Consider the following 18,042-nt stretch of genomic DNA (forward strand, 5'->3'; position numbering starts at 1 on the left):
ACACTGCTGGTGTGTTAAATTTTTTGACATAGGGTGCAGGCAGATTACGGGCCTCACATAGCTGCTGCCAGGCCCCTAATCTGCCATGGGCCCCTATATACCGCCTCCTCATGCTGCTGCCAAGTCCAGAGTCTGTCATGGTCCCTGTACGGCCTCCCATTGCTGCTGTCTCCATCGCCACACTCTGCTGCCATGTGCCACTTTCAGGTCTCTTCACACTGCTGGTGTGTTTAATTTTTTGACATAGGGTGCAGGCAGATTACGGGCCTCACATAGCTGCTGCCAGGCCCCTAATCTGCCATGGGCCCCTATATACCGCCTCCTCATGCTGCTGCCAAGTCCAGAGTCTCTCATGGGTCCCTGTACGGCCTCCCATTGCTGCTGTCTCCATCGCCACACTCTGCTGCCATGTGCCACTTTCAGGTCTCTTCACACTGCTGGTGTGTTAAATTTTTTGACATAGGGTGCAGGCAGATTACGGGCCTCACATAGCTGCTGCCAGGCCCCTAATCTGCCATGGGCCCCTATATACCGCCTCCTCATGCTGCTGCCAAGTCCAGAGTCTGTCATGGTCCCTGTACGGCCTCCCATTGCTGCTGTCTCCATCGCCACACTCTGCCATGTGCCACTTTCAGGTCTCCTCACACTGCTGGTGTGTTCCATTTTTTGTCATAGGGTGCTGGCAGATTATGGGCCTCCCATAACTGCTGCCAGGCCCCTAATCTGCCATGGGCCCCTATACCGACTCCTCATGCTGTGACGTTGCAACAAGGTGGAATTCAACCCTACATATGTTAGACCGCCTTTACGAACAGCAAAAGGCCATCACAGATTTCCTGATGTTAAAAGCAGATAAAGGTACTCCCTGTGTAACTTAGATGTCAGCCATTGGCAGCTCATGCGTGACACCTGCGCTTGCTCAGGCCCTTTGAGGAGGCCACGCTATTCGTGAGTCGGCAGGACTATGGGATGAACGACGTCATTCCTCTGTTGCACGTCCTGGAACAAATGCTGTTAACAATGGCTGGTCAGGGTGCGGTAGACGTGGCGCACAGATCTCAACGCCACATGGCCCCTGTGGGGGCAGGACTGGAAGAAGAGGAGGAGGTAGAGGAGGACATTGGTGCTCAGGAATTATTGAGTGAAATGGGTGGTTTTTCCACTCAGAGGACAGGAGTGGAGGAGCAGGAGCATCTGGTAGAGGAGGAGGAAGAGGAGACAGAGGACCTAGACGCACCGTGGCAGTATGCTGTGGAGATGGAGGCAGGGAGTCCCTCGCATTCCTTGGCACAAATGGCCCATAGCATGCTCGGTTGCTTGCGTAGCGACAGCCGAATAATAACCATCAGACAGAGGGATGACTTTTGGCTGTCCACCTTGTTGGACCCTCGCTACCGTTCAAAAATGGTGGCCTTTTTCACACCTGCTGAGAGGGAGGCCAAAATAACGTACTATAAAAAACACCTATGTAGTCAGCTGGTCTCTGCCTGTCTGCGCCAACGTCCATCCTCAGACACTGTGGGCCCTGTGCGCTCGTGTTCCGCTGCCATGGCAGCAGGGGAGGGGTGGGGTGGTAGGAGCAGTGGCAGCTCCACCAGCAGCGGCTGCCTCAGTCTGCAGTCGATGATGAGTAGCTTTCTTCACCAGCGCAGTGAGGAAACTACTAACCAGCCGCAGCAGCAGCAGCAGCATCAGGTGGACCTGGAGCAGGACCTCAAACAACAGGCTTAGGCCTACTTGGACAGCACCCTGCCAACCGAGGTAGACAATCCCCTTGACTACTGGGCAACGAAACTTGACCTTTGGCCCCAACTAGCTGAATTTGCCCTTGAAAGGCTGTCATGCCCGGCCAGTAGCGTGGCATCGGAGCGCGTGTTTAGTGCGGCAGGAGGTATTGCAACTCCGCGGAGGACACGACTGTCCACCCAAAGTGTGGAGAGACTCACGTTTGTGAAAATGAATCAGGCGTGGATTAGTCTGGATTTCAAACCACCAGTTCCTGACACAACTGACTAAATCCGCCATGAATCATGCCCCAAACATGTGCCACTTTCAGGTCTCCTCACACTGCTGGTGTGTTCCATTTTTTGTCATAGGGTGCTGGCAGATTACGGGCCTCCCATAGCTGCTGCCAGGCCCCTAATCTGCCATAGGCCCCTATACCGCCTCCTCATGCTGCTGCCAAGTCCAGAGTCTCTCATGGGTCCCTGTACGGCCTCCCATTGCTGCTGCCTCCATCGCCACACTCTGCCATGTGCCACTTTCAGGTCTCCTCACACTGCTGGTGTGTTCCATTTTTTGTCATAGGGTGCTGGCAGATTACGGGCCTCCCATAGCTGCTGCCAGGCCCCTAATCTGCCATGGGCCCCTATACCGCCTCCTCATGCTGCTGCCAGGTCCAGAGTCTCTCATGGGTCCCTGTACGGCCTCCCATTGCTGCTGTCTCCATCGCCACACTCTGCCATGTGCCACTTTCAGGTCTCCTCACACTGCTGGTGGGTTCCATTTTTTGTCATAGGGTGCTGGCAGATTACGGGCCTCCCATAGCTGCTGCCAGGCCCGTAATCTGCCATGGGCCCCCGTACCGACTCCTCATGCTGCTGCCAGGCCCGTAATCTGTCATGGGCCACTGTTGTCGCTTGTTGGCATATTCCGCTCGTTCAGATGCTCCTTCTCCTGCTACTCCTCTTCACGGATTCCGTCAGCAGTCTTTCTTGGAATCCGTTTCCAAGAGACAACAGTTTGCGAGCACGCACCCGACGGTGCAGAAGCTGAACGTCCTCCTGTCCAAGTTGCTGCTGCCAGGCTCGTAATCTGTCATGCGCCCCTGTACCGCCTCCTCATGCTGCTGCCAGGTCCAGAGTGTGTCATGGGCCCCCGTACCGACTCCTCATGCTGCTGCCAGGCCCGTAATCTGTCATGGGCCCCTGTACCGCCTCCCCATGCTGCTGCCAGGTCCAGAGTGTGTCATGGGTCCCTGTACGGCCTCCCATTGCTGCTGCCAGGCCCGTAATCTGCCATGGGCCCCTGTACCGACTCCTCATGCTGCTGCCAGGCCCGTAATCTGTCATGGGCCCCTGTACCGCCTCCTCATGCTGCTGCCAGGTCCAGAGTGTGTCATGGGTCCCTGTACGGCCTCCCATTGCTGCTGTCTCTATCGCCACACTCTGCCATGTGCCACTTTCAGGTCTCCTCACACTGCTGGTGGTTTCCATTTTTGTCATAGGGTGCTGTATGGCCTCCCATTGCTGCTGCCTCCACCGCCACACTGTGGCTCCACACTCTGGTTTTGGCCCCGTGACTGCCCAAATGAGTGAAGTGTGCGGTGATTCTAAGATCGACGGCACTCATCTGCATGTCATACTGACTGACAGTATTATTTCTCTTCCCCAGCAGACTCCAAGGGCATTTAAATTAAAGGTACAGTGTTCTGCACTAATATTAAGTCTCTCTGAAGCCTAGAAACACCCTTTTTTAAGTTAAATTCACAGCGAATTTATTCGACTCGAATCGAATATTGTCCACGAATTCGCCGAATCAGTCGAATCGAATTTTTCATTTCTTCGCTCATCTCTAATTACTATATTTAACTAACATAGTTTTTACATATTTACAATACTGTACAAAATTAAGGCATAGAGGCCTGAAACAATAAGTCTACCATGCACCAATTAATAAAATGTTACATGTGAGAACCATGTCAGAAATATTCATTAACTTAAAGGTAAGAAGTAAGGTTTGAATGGGGGTGGGGGGCGGTAAGGTGTCACTAGAGTCTAAGGGATTATAAACAAATAGGAAGAAAAATATATTTGAAATATATTTTAAAACTATTATTCCCAAATATATTGACATATATTTGAAATACTACAATTTTGGCCATATTCAATATATTTCAAAATATATTTAAATAAATAAATATATATACAGTCATGGCCGAAATTGTTGGCACCCTTGATATTTCTCCAGGAAATCATGTATTTCTCACGAAACGTATTGCATTAACACATGTTTTGCTATACACATGTTTATTCCCTTTGTGTGTATTGGGACAAAACAAAAAAAGGGAGGAAAGAAAGCAAATTCGACATAATGTCACACAAACCTCCAAAAATGGGCTGGACAAAAGTATTGGCACCCTTTCACAACTGCGGATAAATAAGAATGTTACAAGCATGTGATGCTCCTGTAAACTCACCTGGGGCAAGTAACAGGTGTGGGCAATATAGAAATCACACCTGAAAGCAGATAAAAAGGAGAGACGTTCACTTAACCTTTGCATTGTGTGTCTGTCTGTGCCACACTAAGCATGGACAACAGAAAGAGGAGACGAGAACTGTCTGAGGACCTGAGAACCAAAATTGTGGCAAAATATCAACAATCTCAAGGTTACAAGTCCATCTCCAGAGAACTAGATTTGCCTTTGTCCACAGTGCGCAACATTATCAAGAAGTTTGCAACCCATGGCACTGTAGCTAATCTCCCTGGTCGTGGACGGATGAGGAAAATTGATGAAAGATTGCAACGCAGAATAGTCCGGATGGTGGATAAGCAGCCCCAAACATGTTCCAAAGACATTCAAGCTGTCCTGCAGGCTCAGGGAGCATCAGTGTCAGCGCGAACTATCCGTCGACATTTAAATGAAATGAAACGCTATGGCAGGAGACCCAGGAGGACCCCACTGCTGACACAGAGACATAAAAAAGCAAGACTACAGTTTGCCAAAATGTACTTGAGTAAGCCAAAAGCCTTCTGGGAAAACGTCTTGTGGACAGATGAGACCAAGATAGAGCTTTTCGGTAAAGCACATCATTCTACTGTTTACCGAAAACGGAATGAGGCCTACAAAGAACAAAACACAGTACCTACGGTAAAATATGGTGGAGGTTCAATGATGTTTTGGGGTTGTTTTGCTGCCTCTGGCACTGGGTGCCTTGACTGTGTGCAAGGCATCATGAAATCTGAGGATTACCAAAGGATTTTGGGTCGCACTGTAGGGCCCAGTGTCAGAAAGCTGGGTTTGCGTCCAAGATCCTGGGTCTTCCAGCAGGACAATGACCCCAAACATACGTCAAAAAGCACTCAGAAATGGATGGCAAAGAAGCGCTGGAGAGTTCTGAAGTGGCCAGCAATGAGCCCAGATCTAAATCCCATTGAACACCTGTGGAGAGATCTTAAAATTGCTGTTGGGAAAAGGTGTCCTTCCAATAAGAGAGACCTGGAGCTGTTTGCAAAGGAAGAGTGGTCCAAAATTCCGGGTGAGAGGTGTCAGAAGCTTATTGATGGTTATAGGAAGCGACTGATTTCAGTTATGTTTTCCAAAGGGTGTGCAACCAAATATTAAGTTAAGGGTGCCAATACTTTTGTCCAGCCCATTTTTGGGGTTTTGTGTGACATTATGTCATATTTGCTTTTCTGCCTCTGTTTTATATTTGTTCCAATACATACAAAGGGAATAAACATGTGTATAGCAAAACATGTGTTAATGCAATACCTTTTTTGTGTGAAATACTTGATTTTCAGGAAAAATATCAAGGGTGCCAACAATTTCGGCCATGACTGTATATACTGCATGTTGAAATGCATTTTTTATTACAAAATATATGAAAATCGTTTTATAAAATACATTTCAAATATACCGTATGTCTTTAAAATGATAAAAAAATCTGAAGAATATATTTAAAAAATATATATTTTAAAAAATATTTTTCATTTATTTTGTAATATATAAAAAACACATTTCAACATGCAGTATATATATATATACACTGAGTGCTCTGGTGAAGATTCTCCAGACTTCCCCTGACCTCAGTATACTATTGTTACAAGAAACCTGTTGCTATTACTTTTAGTGAGCCCAACAACCTTAGACCGTGCACCTTGTCTCTCCTGTCATCAAGTATCCAGTTTCTGCAGTTTCCATTTCCTCTCTGTGACTCTGAGCTACTACTACCAAGTCCAGGTCAATCAGTTCGCCTCTAGTGGATTCCTTATTAATTTGCTCAAACCAAGTTTTTTTGAACCCTACAAAGCACAATAGCAACAAGCAGATCTTGCTGAGAATTTTGTCCAAAGACTTAGTGCCGATGAGGCCACCTAGGTCCAGATGGTTCACCATCTTCATTCCATCATGAATTTTCTGGATCAAATTAAAGGCTTCCTTGCTGAAGCACCTTTACAGTCAAGTCTATCTCAGCCCCCTCCTGCTCAGCATCTGGTGCCTCTGGTGACTCCCTCTATTTACTTGCCTCCATCTCCTTGCTTTTTCAGAGACCCCATGACCTGGCTTTGTCAATCAGTGTAGCATTCACTTTGAACCGAAGCTGCAAAATTTCCCTACCAACCATGCTAAGTTTGCTTATTTAATTTCCTTGTTTTCTGGGGACACAGTGCCCTGGGCTGTTCCAGTCTGGGAAAAACTTGAACTTGTCATCCACAGTATTGCAGTATTCCTCATGCTCTACAGGAAAGTCTTTGACAAGCACACTCTAGCCTTCTCCAGAGCAAGTGCTCTTCTTCTACTGTGTCAGGGAAGCTTAATAGTAATGCAGAATTCCATCCAGTTTTGCACATTTGCAGCAGAACTGTCTTGGAACAAAAATGCTCTCATGGCCACCTTCTGACTAGGCCCATCAGAATGTGTTAAAGATGAATCGTCAAAAAATTCCCACCAACTTGGAAGATTTAGTTTCCCTGGCCATCCAGATTGACATCCACTTCAAAGAGTGAACCCAAGAAAGGGCTTGCTAGAACAAGGCTTTTGCTCCTCACCTGGCTCTTAACTTCCAAAATCCCCTTTAAACCTTCCAAACTTGCCATTGCTCCACCTCAGGAGGAGCTCATTCAACTAGGCATCTCTTGTCTTCCCTCTTAGGAAAGAACTCTGTGTCTGTCTCAGAGCCTCTGCATCTACTATGGCCAAAAAGAAATTTTTTAAATTAATGCCCACAATGGCCAGGAACCTCCCAAGTCTAGTGTTTCCTGGGGGGGGGCACATTAGGCCATTATTCTCAGATTCTGTGTATTTCAGAAATAAATTCTCTCCTCTGCACTTATTAGTTCGCATATCAATCCAGTCAAAATGTATGTGGAGATACTACATCATGAGACTATCTACTTTCTGGTAAAGCCTCACAACTCCTCTAAACATGCCTTGGATCTCCCATAGCTTCAAAATCATTCACTAGTGTTCAGTTGGTCCACAACTCACCTTGTGCCCAGCCTGTTACATCCGATGCCTTGGCAAAGCATCTGCATCTAAATTTCTTATTTTGACATCCTCCAAGACCTCTAGTCTCATCCCAGCTCATTATACTGACTTCACCAAACAGAAGGCAGGTCAGCTTCCACCCATGGGCCTTATGAAACTGCTATTGATGCCAGCATTCCTAGAAGTTAGGTATACCCCTCGATCTTCCTGAAACCGTGGCCATATTAGAGTACATTGTAGAAAACATCAGACATAAGAAAGTCATCAGCTTTTTCTTCACAACTACAATGTGCTTGTCGTCCCAATCAAAATCCTTAAGTGGAAGAATGCCATTTCCAAGAACTGGCCACCCGAAGCAGTAGAAACATTTCACACTCTAAAATAAGCCTTCCTTTTTGGCTCTGCTTTCTATAAGGCCAGACATTACCAAGCCTTTTTCCACTGAAGTTGATGCCTCCTCTTTAGGAGCTGGGATAGCCTTTTTCCAGTACCCCAGTGAAGCCTGGAAACCCTTTGTCTTTTTCTAAATTAATTTTTTCCCAACAGAGAAAAAGTACTCTACTTGGAATCAAGAATTCATCACTGTAAAACTGGCCCTGGAAGAGTGGCATGACCTCTTGGAAGGTTTTCCTCATTAGATCACAATCTAGACAGATAAAAAAAACTGAAATACCATCAGTTTCCACATTGCTTGAATGCCAAGTAGGCTTAATCTTCCTTATTCTTCTCCAAAGTTGATTTTTATTACTTTCAAATTGGGGGTATCTAATTCTAAAGTAGATATTCTTTCCTGTTCTTTTGACACACTAGATTCTGACATTTCTGTTGCCTCTGGGCAAAACCTTTGCACCCACAGAGCCATGTACCAAACTTTTCTGCTTGACCCATGACTCTAAGGATCCATTGAACCTTTGTTTCACTCTCTCACCATTATTGGTGACTCAGTCTCTGCAAAGATGTGGAAGAGAATGCTACAGTCTGTCCAGTCTGTGCCCAGACCAAATCTGCCATTCAAACTCCTGCCCTTTTTATCACGACCTATTTCTGCAGAACCCTGGTGCCATATTACTATAGATTGCATTACCTGACTGCCTCCATCTGAGGGATGTACTGTGCTTTGGATAGTTGTGGATCAAGTCTCTAAAATAAACAATTTTGTAACTCTTCATTGCCTTTGACAGCAGATTTGGTGCCAATATTTATGTGGGAGGTTTTTAGATTCCATGAAATGTCAGCGACTATAGTGTCTGACCGTGAGCTTTAACATACCTTGCAATTGTTAAGGGGTTTCTGTAAATCCATAGATGAATATTTCGTTTTCTGCAGATTGCAATCCACAATCCAACAGCAGACCCAGAGAATAACTCAGTCTTTGGAGCAGTGCTTCTGAGCTTTTGTGCCTGCTCATCAGGACTACTGTGCTGTCCTTCTGCCATGAGCAGAGCTCACCCATAAAAATCATCTTAATGTTCCATATCCAGGATTCACCATCCTTCATTATTTATGGTAAACTTATATTCCCCTGCCGATGACTTGTACTCTGAAAACCCACACCCAGAATGCTTTATAACATAAAATGAATCTAATCTGGCACCTAGTCCAGACTCAGTTTCAGCTATCAGCTCTAAGATACAAGAAATTTGCTGACTGTCATCAGTGAAAGACTCCAGGCCTTCAACTCAGGGACAAGGTTTGGCTCATAATGAAGAACACCCAACGTAAGGTTCCTTCTACGAAATTTGCTCCATGTTACATTAGGCCTTACGCAATTCTGCCAAAATCAACCCACTTTGATGCAAACTCTGTCTGCTCTCACACCTAAGGATTCCTAACTACTTTCATTTATCACTCTTTAAACCATTAGTCCTGAAAAAGTTTTTCTCATTCTTCTTCCTTGAGTGCTCATCCTGCCAACTCATCTCAAGAATATGAGGTCCATCAGATACAGGATTCCAAAATCTCTCACAGGAAGCTCCAATATCTGATTGAATGGAAAGGCTTTGGTTCTGAAGCAATGTCCTGGGTCTCTGATTTAGATTTCTTAGATGCTAAGAGATTTCACCTTTGCTTGCTGTTGAAACTAGGACTTCAACAAGTACATAGAAAAGCCTCATCAAGAAGGGTAATGTCACACCTACCTCTGGCATGTTCCACTGTCACAGCCTCTCCCCTGCATGTGACTTTGGGCATGCAGCCAATAAGCAGCTGCTGGTGCCTCAGTCAATTTATGGTCAGAATATGACTTAAAGAGTGGGCACATGTGTTTTTTGGCATTCAAGAAAAATAATCACCCAGTTAGCTGCCAAGTCCCGTGTGAGACATTCTGAGTGTGCCTCCAGTGATCCTCTGTGACCCTTGCATGTTCCCAGTGTTCCTGACTCCTACGTTCCTCTGTGATTTCCAGTATGTTCCAACCTGAAATCTGCAACCAGTACCTGTGTGATTCCCAGTGTATTCCAGCCAACAACTTGCATCCCATCAACTTTGTAATTCACTGTGCACTCCAACGTGTACCCAGCGTACCTGTACCTGTGACTTCCTTGTGAATCTCAGCCTTAAGGCCTTTGTTAAACAAACAGGAATGCTTACTCAGTGTCATCAGGCCTGTGTCTCCTCTGTGACCTAAGATATCATCTAGCCACAGCAGGCTGCTATCCAGTCCTGGCAAGCCAGTCTGCCTTTAGTGGGAATGGATTTCCCATTTGTGACACTTTCCTCACAGCAATGCCAAAAGTGTTACTCCTATGACACCTTATGGGCTTTCTATAGCCACGTGAAGACTACAGTGAATCTTAAAACATAAGTTAAAGTGAGCCCATACAACAGCACTGCACTGTAAGTACAATTTACTACTGGTGACAACTACTGATATATACCAGACGGTGCTGACCCCAGTGCTGTTGCCTCAGAATATCTCTAAAGGGTATTTTTGCAATTTAGAGAAAGGATTTAGTCTGAGAGTGGCCATACACACTGCAATCTGATTGTACAATCCTTTTACAATCTCATTTACATTTACCAAAACTATGTAAAATGAGCACAAACCTATACAATTGCACAGGCCCTATATTACATAGTTGATACTAAAGCTAAAGAATATGATATAATCAGATTGTATAAGGCATGGTCAGCATTAGATGAACTAAAAAGTAATAATAAATATGTTTGCTACAGTAGTACTGTTAGAGCTAAACTAAAGTCAACTTGCATAATAAAAACATATGAAAATTATAAAATACTGACCTGTGTGTTAATACGAATTGCTCCAATGGATGGAATCTCATAATAATAACCTAAAATAGGATTAAAAATTTGTAAAGTTAATGTTATTCTGAGACAAAAATCACAGCATTATTTACTGCAGAAAAAACATTTTATTGTTTGCTATGGGTTACTTTGGCGATTCCTGCAAACTCTTTAAAAAAACTTTCTTCTAATGAAATTACTTAGAATTTAGATTGGTAGCGAATCAAAGAATATATTATTATTATTATTATACAGGATTTATATAGCGCCAACAGTTTGCTCAGTGCTTTACAATATAACGGGAGACAATACAGCAACAATACAGTTCAATACAAGAGGGTTAGGAGGGCCCTGCTCCTCGGAGCTTACAATATAGGAGATACTGTATATAAATAATTCTTCTTTGTCATAGCAAAAAAAAAAGAATGCAAATTCCATTTCTTCAGGATACACATCAACACTGAACAAAACTTAATTGATTCAACTAAGACTGTTGTATTTTATTTTGTATTGACAGAAACAGTGAACTTCAAAAGAACGCTCTGCAGGTACAGTCACTCTATAACTTAAACATAAGGGCAGAGTACAGTTTTTTTTTGTGTTATCATGATCAGTTATCAAAAGATTCACTTAAATCAAACCTTATCCACAAATATGTTTTACATTTTTGGGATACAAAGATCAGCCGCATATGATCATGTAATTCCATGGTTGTTTTTGTTGTAGAAAGCATTAATAAAGTAACTATTCAGTTGATATCAGTGGGACAAGCAGTTATTGATGCACATAAGATTTTGATCTGCAATATGTCTTTTAAACATAAACTATGCATTTTTTAATGTTTTATTTAACCTATTTGCATTATTATTGGTACCTAGCAATCTTGTGACCTAGAGTGACTAGACCGGAAGCTGTGGAACAGCAGTTCTTTATTTGTGCCAAGAAAATGGTACTTTTTTTTACTCATAATGAAAATATATTTTGGCAGTTCTGATATACGCCCTACAGTGTTTTTTTTTTTTTTTTTTTTAGAAATGGGAAACACTCATATTATTCATTTATTATTATAACCCATCTAACTAGTACTGTATAGAAATGTATGAATAAAAACAATCATAACATCTAATATTTCACATTTGGATCAGATCTACTACAACATATATAGCACTAATTACTTTAAACTGAATACTTTACAACTACATATATATTGTATTTCCCTGATATTATCCGTAAGATTGTTAACCACTATAAGTTATTTAAAGTAACTAATAACTTTGGAATTTAAGTCATTACCCACTGGGATGTGTTAATAATGGTAATGTTAAATATTCATGAAAATCACTGGTATCTACATGGACTATAAACATAATTATAATTCCTTATTGTAAAAAAAAAACAATCTATAATTTAATATAGACAAGAAATCCAAACTAGGTGGGAAAGTTGAGTTCAGCTGGTTACCTTGATATTAGATATGAAAGCACATTAGTGAGTGGTGGAGATATCACTATCAATTAGATTACAGAGGATTGTAGAAAAAAAGGCTAAATGTAACCGCATTATATTTTATCTTTATGAATATTATATTGTATACTATGTCTACTTTTTTTGTAGGTATATGCAAACAGTCAGGTTTAGTCATTTACTGCCCTCTAAAACAACTTATTTTCTGCATTTAACCTAGTTAGCTCTTCAAAGGTGATATTACCATAGCCTGTATAGCTATATACCACAGAATATACCATGATCTCAGTAAGTTCCTCTGAAAGCGGAACTTAACTGTATCTGAGATCCACAAACTAAAAACACTATTTAAGTAATTTTTAATATTCACAGCAAACTCACCCATTCATCTACAGTATGTCTTCATGTTTTATTTTATTGAGAAATCAAGTTGAAAAATATCCCCTAGCTTTACAAGCCATGGTTGTCTTGATTAAGGGCAGATGATTTATGTAGCATTTAGTTCCTGGAATCTATCTGCCCTTAGCTCAGGCATTAAGACAGGAGAGGGTGCTTAACTGAGAAAGCTCCTCCCCTTTTGCACCAGATGAAAGAAAAAAAAATACCCGTGAAGATTCATGGGATGTACGGCATAATTTTGTCATAGGCCAGAAGCAACTGAAGAAATTTAAAAAAAAAGTTAAAATAAGTAAACATAATATACTTTCGTATCTATTTACTAAAGCTAGTAGAGTAAGAATTCAAGTTGTTTCAAACTGATGTTTACAAAATCAGCAGACAGGCAGAATTTTTATCTTAGTGGATTCTTCTGTCATAATTGCCCTTCCCCGCCTGTCAGTGGTAGTGTGATGTGAGCCATAGATAAGTAGCTCAGACCACATTTACGGCAACCGCTGTATGCGGTGGTGATGTGACTCCCCTGCACATGTGTGAAAGTGACCTCATCGCAGCTGGTCCATTCAAGCGGCTGAAGAGATGGAATATGGAAGAAAGACCAAGGGAAGATGAAAGTGCCCAGGACCAGCAGGAGTAGTGATAGCGTAGAGCCACAGAGCTCTGTTTGACAGGTAAGTCTGTCATAATGTGTTAGCATGTGATACATACTAGCACATTATAACTTAAACATGCAGGGGGCATTATTATTTATGTATGTATGCATTTATTTATTTATTTTTACTGAGTTTACTAATGCTTTCAAAATAGTTAATGTTTATTGAAAGAGTTTAGCTCTGGAATTTTATTCTGGTTCTTCTTTGCTCACTGAGCCTTCGACACCCATGAGGTGACTGGTGTCTAGTCGATCCTATTCTAACAGACACAGTTGTGTTCAAAATAATAGCAGTCAGACATCACTAACCTGATCAATCACTTTTTTTGGTAGAAATGATATTTCTACATGGCAAATAATTTACTAGCAGGTGTAGTAGAGTAATAGAAATCCAACAGACCCAACAGTCATGGCATGCATGCTGCTGATTCTGTGTAATTTAATCACTAATTGAAAGGGACATGTTCAAAATAATAGCAGTGTGGAGTTCTATTTGTGAGGTCATTCATTCTTTGAAAAACAGGTGGCAAGTATTGCCCTTATTTAAGGAAGGAAGGCAGCAAATGTTGTACATGCTGGTTACAGTGCATTTCTCTCTGAAATTCTGAGGAAAATGGGTCGTTCCAGACATTGTTCAAAAGAACAGCATACCTTGATTAAAAAGTTGATTGGAGAGGGGAAAACATATAAAGAAGTGCAGAAAATGATAGGATGCTCAGCTAAAATGATCGCAAATGCTTTAAAATGGCAACCAAAACCTGAAAGACGTGGAAGAAAGCGAAAAACTACCAATCGAATGGATAGAAGAATAGCCAAAATGGCAAGGACTCAGCCAACAATCAGCTCCAGGAAGATCAAAGAAGGTCTAAAGTTACCTGTGAGTACTGTTACAATTAGAAGCTATGTGAAGCCAAGCTATCTGCAAGAAGCCCCTGCAAAGTCCCACTGTTGAAAAAAAGACATGTGCTGAAGAGGTTACAATTTGCCAAAGAGCACATAGACTGGCCTAAAGAGAAATGGCGCAACATTTTGTGGACTGATGAAAGTAAGATTGTTCTTTTTGGGTCTAGTGGCCGGAGACAGTTTGTCAGACGACCCCCAAACACTGAATTCAAGCCACAGTACACTGTGAAGACAGTGAAGCATGGTTGCGCAAGCATCATGATATGGGGATGTTTCTCATACTACGGTGTTGGGCCTATTTATCGCATACCAGGGATCATGGATCAGTTTGAATACATCAGAATACTTGAAGAGGTCATGCTGCCTTATGTTGAAGAGGAAATGCCCTTGAAATGGGTGTTGCAACAAGACAATGACCCCAAACACACCAGTAAACGTGCAACATCTTGGTTCCAGACCAACACGATTGACGTTATGGAGTGGCCAGCCCAATCCCCGGATCTTAATCCAACAGAAAACTTGTGGGGTGACATCAAAAATGCAGTTTCTGAGGCAAAACCAAGAAATAGAGAAGAACTGTGGAATGTAGTCCAATCATCCTGGGCTGGAATACCTGTTCACAGGTGCCAGAAGGTGGTTGACTCCATGCAACACAGATGTATAGCAGTTCTCAGAAACAGTGGTTATACAACTAAATATTAATTAAGTGATTCAAAGGAAAGCAAAATCTTCAAACATTTTTCAGTTTATATAGTGAATGTTTGAGTTTGTAAAGAAGAATACAAACACTGCTATTTTTGGAACAGTCTAATATTCACTTTTCTTCAATTGTTTTAGAGGAACAACACAAATTTGATATATTATTCTTCATGTTTTGATTTGGAATATAATGCATAGTGTTCCCAATGCATTTGTGTGTATGGAAATAAAAGCTATTAGAAGGATTTTGAGCTTTATTCACTTTTTTCAACACACTGCTATTATTTTGAACACAGCTGTATATGTACCATAGGTTATAGTTGCCTTCTTAATGGAACTAGGTGTTGCCTACTATGTACATCTATTGTGACTATGTTACTTTGCCTAATGATCACTATGACACCTCAAGGATTTGGTCTTTTGTGTAAATAATTCACACATGCACCAGTACTTTGGTCTATTTCTGAAGTGTCTAGTTGTCTGTTCTTTGTAACCCCAATAAACAAACTGAACAAGAGTTTAGCTCTGTTTTAATATATTCCATCATGAGATTGTGATAGTCATAGTGCTATTATGAATCTGGCCATACACAGCTCAAATTTTGTACAATTTCTGCTGAAGTGGCTAAAATTTGAGCCATGGATGACCTTCTTGGTACCACCTGGCTCAACATACTTAGACTACAAAATTAATTGAAGAAGCCATGTGGAAATTTGTTGACTGAGCAGTGGCTGTATCCTATCAGATTTTGTTGCTGGTCTGGCATTCAGATAGCCATGAGTACTGCAACTGTATGACTATGGCAGGCAAGTGTCACAGTGTTAGACAAAATTATGGAAACACCAGGTAAAATAACAAAATTGTTACTTCATTTGGTGTTTGACCACCTTTGGCATCCAAGATGGCCTGAATTCTCCTGGGAATTGGCAAATATAGGTCTTGGATGGCTGATAATGGAATGCGATACTACTCTTCATGCAAAAATTGACCATACAGGCTCAGTGATATTGAGGTCCAGTGACTGCGGCGGCCAGGGAAGATGTGAGACTGCATCTGCATGTTTGTCAAACCTTGATTTGACAATACCACCTGTATAAATCAGAGCATTATTATCTTGGCAAATGGCGCTGTCTTCAGGAAACAATGTCTGCACTATGGGGTACATATGGTCGGCCAAAATTCACCAAAAAGGTGATGAGAGACCCTGCAAGTACCAAGATATGGCTGCCCAAACCATGATTGCGCTGCCACCATGCTTTACCATTGGCACAAGACAGTCCTGGTCATAAGCCTGGGGTTGTGTTTACCACACGTAAACACGTCCCGGTGGTTGGCAACAGTGTGAAGCACACAGTGATTGATGAAAGTGAAGCTTCCTACTTGTTTGCTATAGGTCTCAATATAAAGCAGAGGCAAGAGAATGTTTCATCACCTCCGTTGATATGTCAGCTCTATTCCCAAGGACCAGCAGGCAGGTAGATGTAGCTTTAACTCACAAGGTTCTGCTGTTACCTTTATCCCACAAGACTTGTTCTCAAGATTGAATACCCACATGTTATTGATTCAATTCGCTACATACCCAGCCCAGTCCAGGTCAGTTCATCCAGGCTATCTCTCTCTCTATTTAAGCTGGGCTCATTTCCTCAGGCACTGCCTGAGCAAAAGTATTCCCCGCACTAGATCCCCCAGTGATTTTGAAGATTCCTAGAGTTCTACAGTGTTTCCTACCAAAAAGGATTCATAATGTACCGCACCCCCCCCCCCTTTCCCCTCAGTGCTTCCTTGTGCCCCTGGCTTCCTGAGAAGGTTTCTAGTGTGCCCTAGTGCATCCTTGTTTCCCTGGTGTCCTAAGATGATTCCTACTGACCCCATGTGCTTCCTTGTGTTCTTAATTTCCTGAGAAGACTTCTAGTGACCCACCAGTACTTCCTAATGTTCCTTATTTTCCAAGACATTTTTGAGTGACCCCAAGACTCCTGGTGTCCCTGACTTTTAGATAAACACATAGTGACCCTAGGTTTCCTAGTGACCCTGTAGTCAATCCCCCATGTTCCTAGCATGTGTTTGCAAGAATCTCCTTGGTGCTTTTTAGTGTTTTTTTTGTACTCCCACTGTCCCTATGACTGTTCACAGTGACTCTCAGCCTGTTCCTGCTTTCAACCTTCATCCTTGCACTTGTTATGTCCTTTGAGCATTGCAGTGCCCTTGTGCCTCTGTTTCCTTTCTGCCAGATTTCAGCTTCTATGCACCTTTGTGATCCCCTGTGAGCAGTAGTGTATTTAAATTTTGTGCTGCCCTAGGCAACACAAAAATTTTGCGACCCCCCCCCTCCCCCCTCCCCAATGAGAAAGCGAGAGAGTTCAATAAGTGTGTGTATGTATATACGATTCTCTCTCTCCCTTTTTTTCTCTTCTTTCTCTCTTCCCCACCCCCTCTCTCTTCCCTCTATCTCTCTCTTTCTCCCCATCTCTTCTCTCTTTCTTTCTACCCCCTCTCTCTTTCTCCCTCTCTCTCTCTTTATCTCCCTCTCTCCCCCTCTCTTTCTCCCTCTCTTCCCTCTCGCTCTCTTTCTTTCTCTCTCTCTCTCTTTCTCCCTCTCCCTCCCTCCCTCTCCCTTTCTCACCCCCTCTCCCTCTTTCTCTCTTTCTTTCTCTCTCCCCCCACTGTTCCCCCCTCTCTTCCCTCTCTCTCTCTTTACCCCTCTCTCTCTTTCTTCCCCCTCTCTCTTCTCTCTCTCTCTTCCCTCTCCTTCTCTCTCTCTTCCCTCTCTCTCTTCTACCCCCCCCTTCCCCCATCCCTTTCTCCCGCTTTCCCTCTTTCTTTCTCCCTCTCTCTCTTCCCTTTCTCTCTCTATTCCCTTTCTCTCTCTCTTCCGTTTCTCTTCTCTCTCTCTCTCTCTTCCCTGTCTCTCTCTTCCTCCTCTCTCTCTGCAGTCCCATACGATCTGTCAGTGATCAGTGTCAGTGTAATGTACTGGATGAATGACAGGAGGGAGAGCCCACAGAAGACAACACAGCTCACCTCCTCTGGGCTCTTTTCTCTCTGACGCTTCTCGTCTCCCTGCTCCAGGCTGCCCCCTTGTCCTGGCTTGTCAGCTGCTGGAGGGAGAGGTACACGACCAACGCTCTGCAACTGCCCTCCCCCACGCCCCACCACATCAATCTTCCTACTGTCCTCCGCTGTGAAAAAGATCCCTTCTTCTGAGGGCGGTGACGCCCCCCTAAAAATTGCAGCCCTAGGCAAACGTCTTGTTTGCCTCGCGGTAGATATGCCCCTGCCTGTGAGTTCTAGCCTGCCTTTCATTAGCAGCATTCTGTGTGTGCAGTCAGCTTCAGTAACACTCTTTGTATTTCTAGCTTGTTTTGAGTTCTGTGTCCTCATGCACTTCTCTCTGCTCTTACTGATCTGTTTATCTCTGTGCATTACTGCGCACTCCAATACGTTGTGTCCCTGTGTACTACTACCACTGTTC

General features: G+C 43.1%; 1 protein-coding gene across 5 annotated transcripts in view; it reads right to left on the reverse strand.

Annotated features, from left to right (window-relative positions):
- The window catches only part of CACNA2D1 (calcium voltage-gated channel auxiliary subunit alpha2delta 1), an 857,854-nt gene that overhangs the window by 152,965 nt on the left and 686,847 nt on the right, over positions 1 to 18,042 (reverse strand). For all 5 annotated transcript variants that reach the window (XM_089685880.1, XM_089685888.1, XM_089685869.1 and 2 more), the window contains one exon: positions 10,454 to 10,503. In XM_089685880.1, the coding sequence (XP_089542006.1) occupies positions 10,454 to 10,503 (50 nt within the window). The remainder of the gene's footprint in view (positions 1 to 10,453; positions 10,504 to 18,042) is intronic.

The sequence above is a fragment of the Staurois parvus genome, unplaced genomic scaffold, assembly GCF_062004578.1.
Source record: "Staurois parvus isolate SC_StPar_1 unplaced genomic scaffold, SC_StPar_1.0 ptg000019l, whole genome shotgun sequence".
NCBI lineage: Eukaryota > Metazoa > Chordata > Amphibia > Anura > Ranidae > Staurois > Staurois parvus.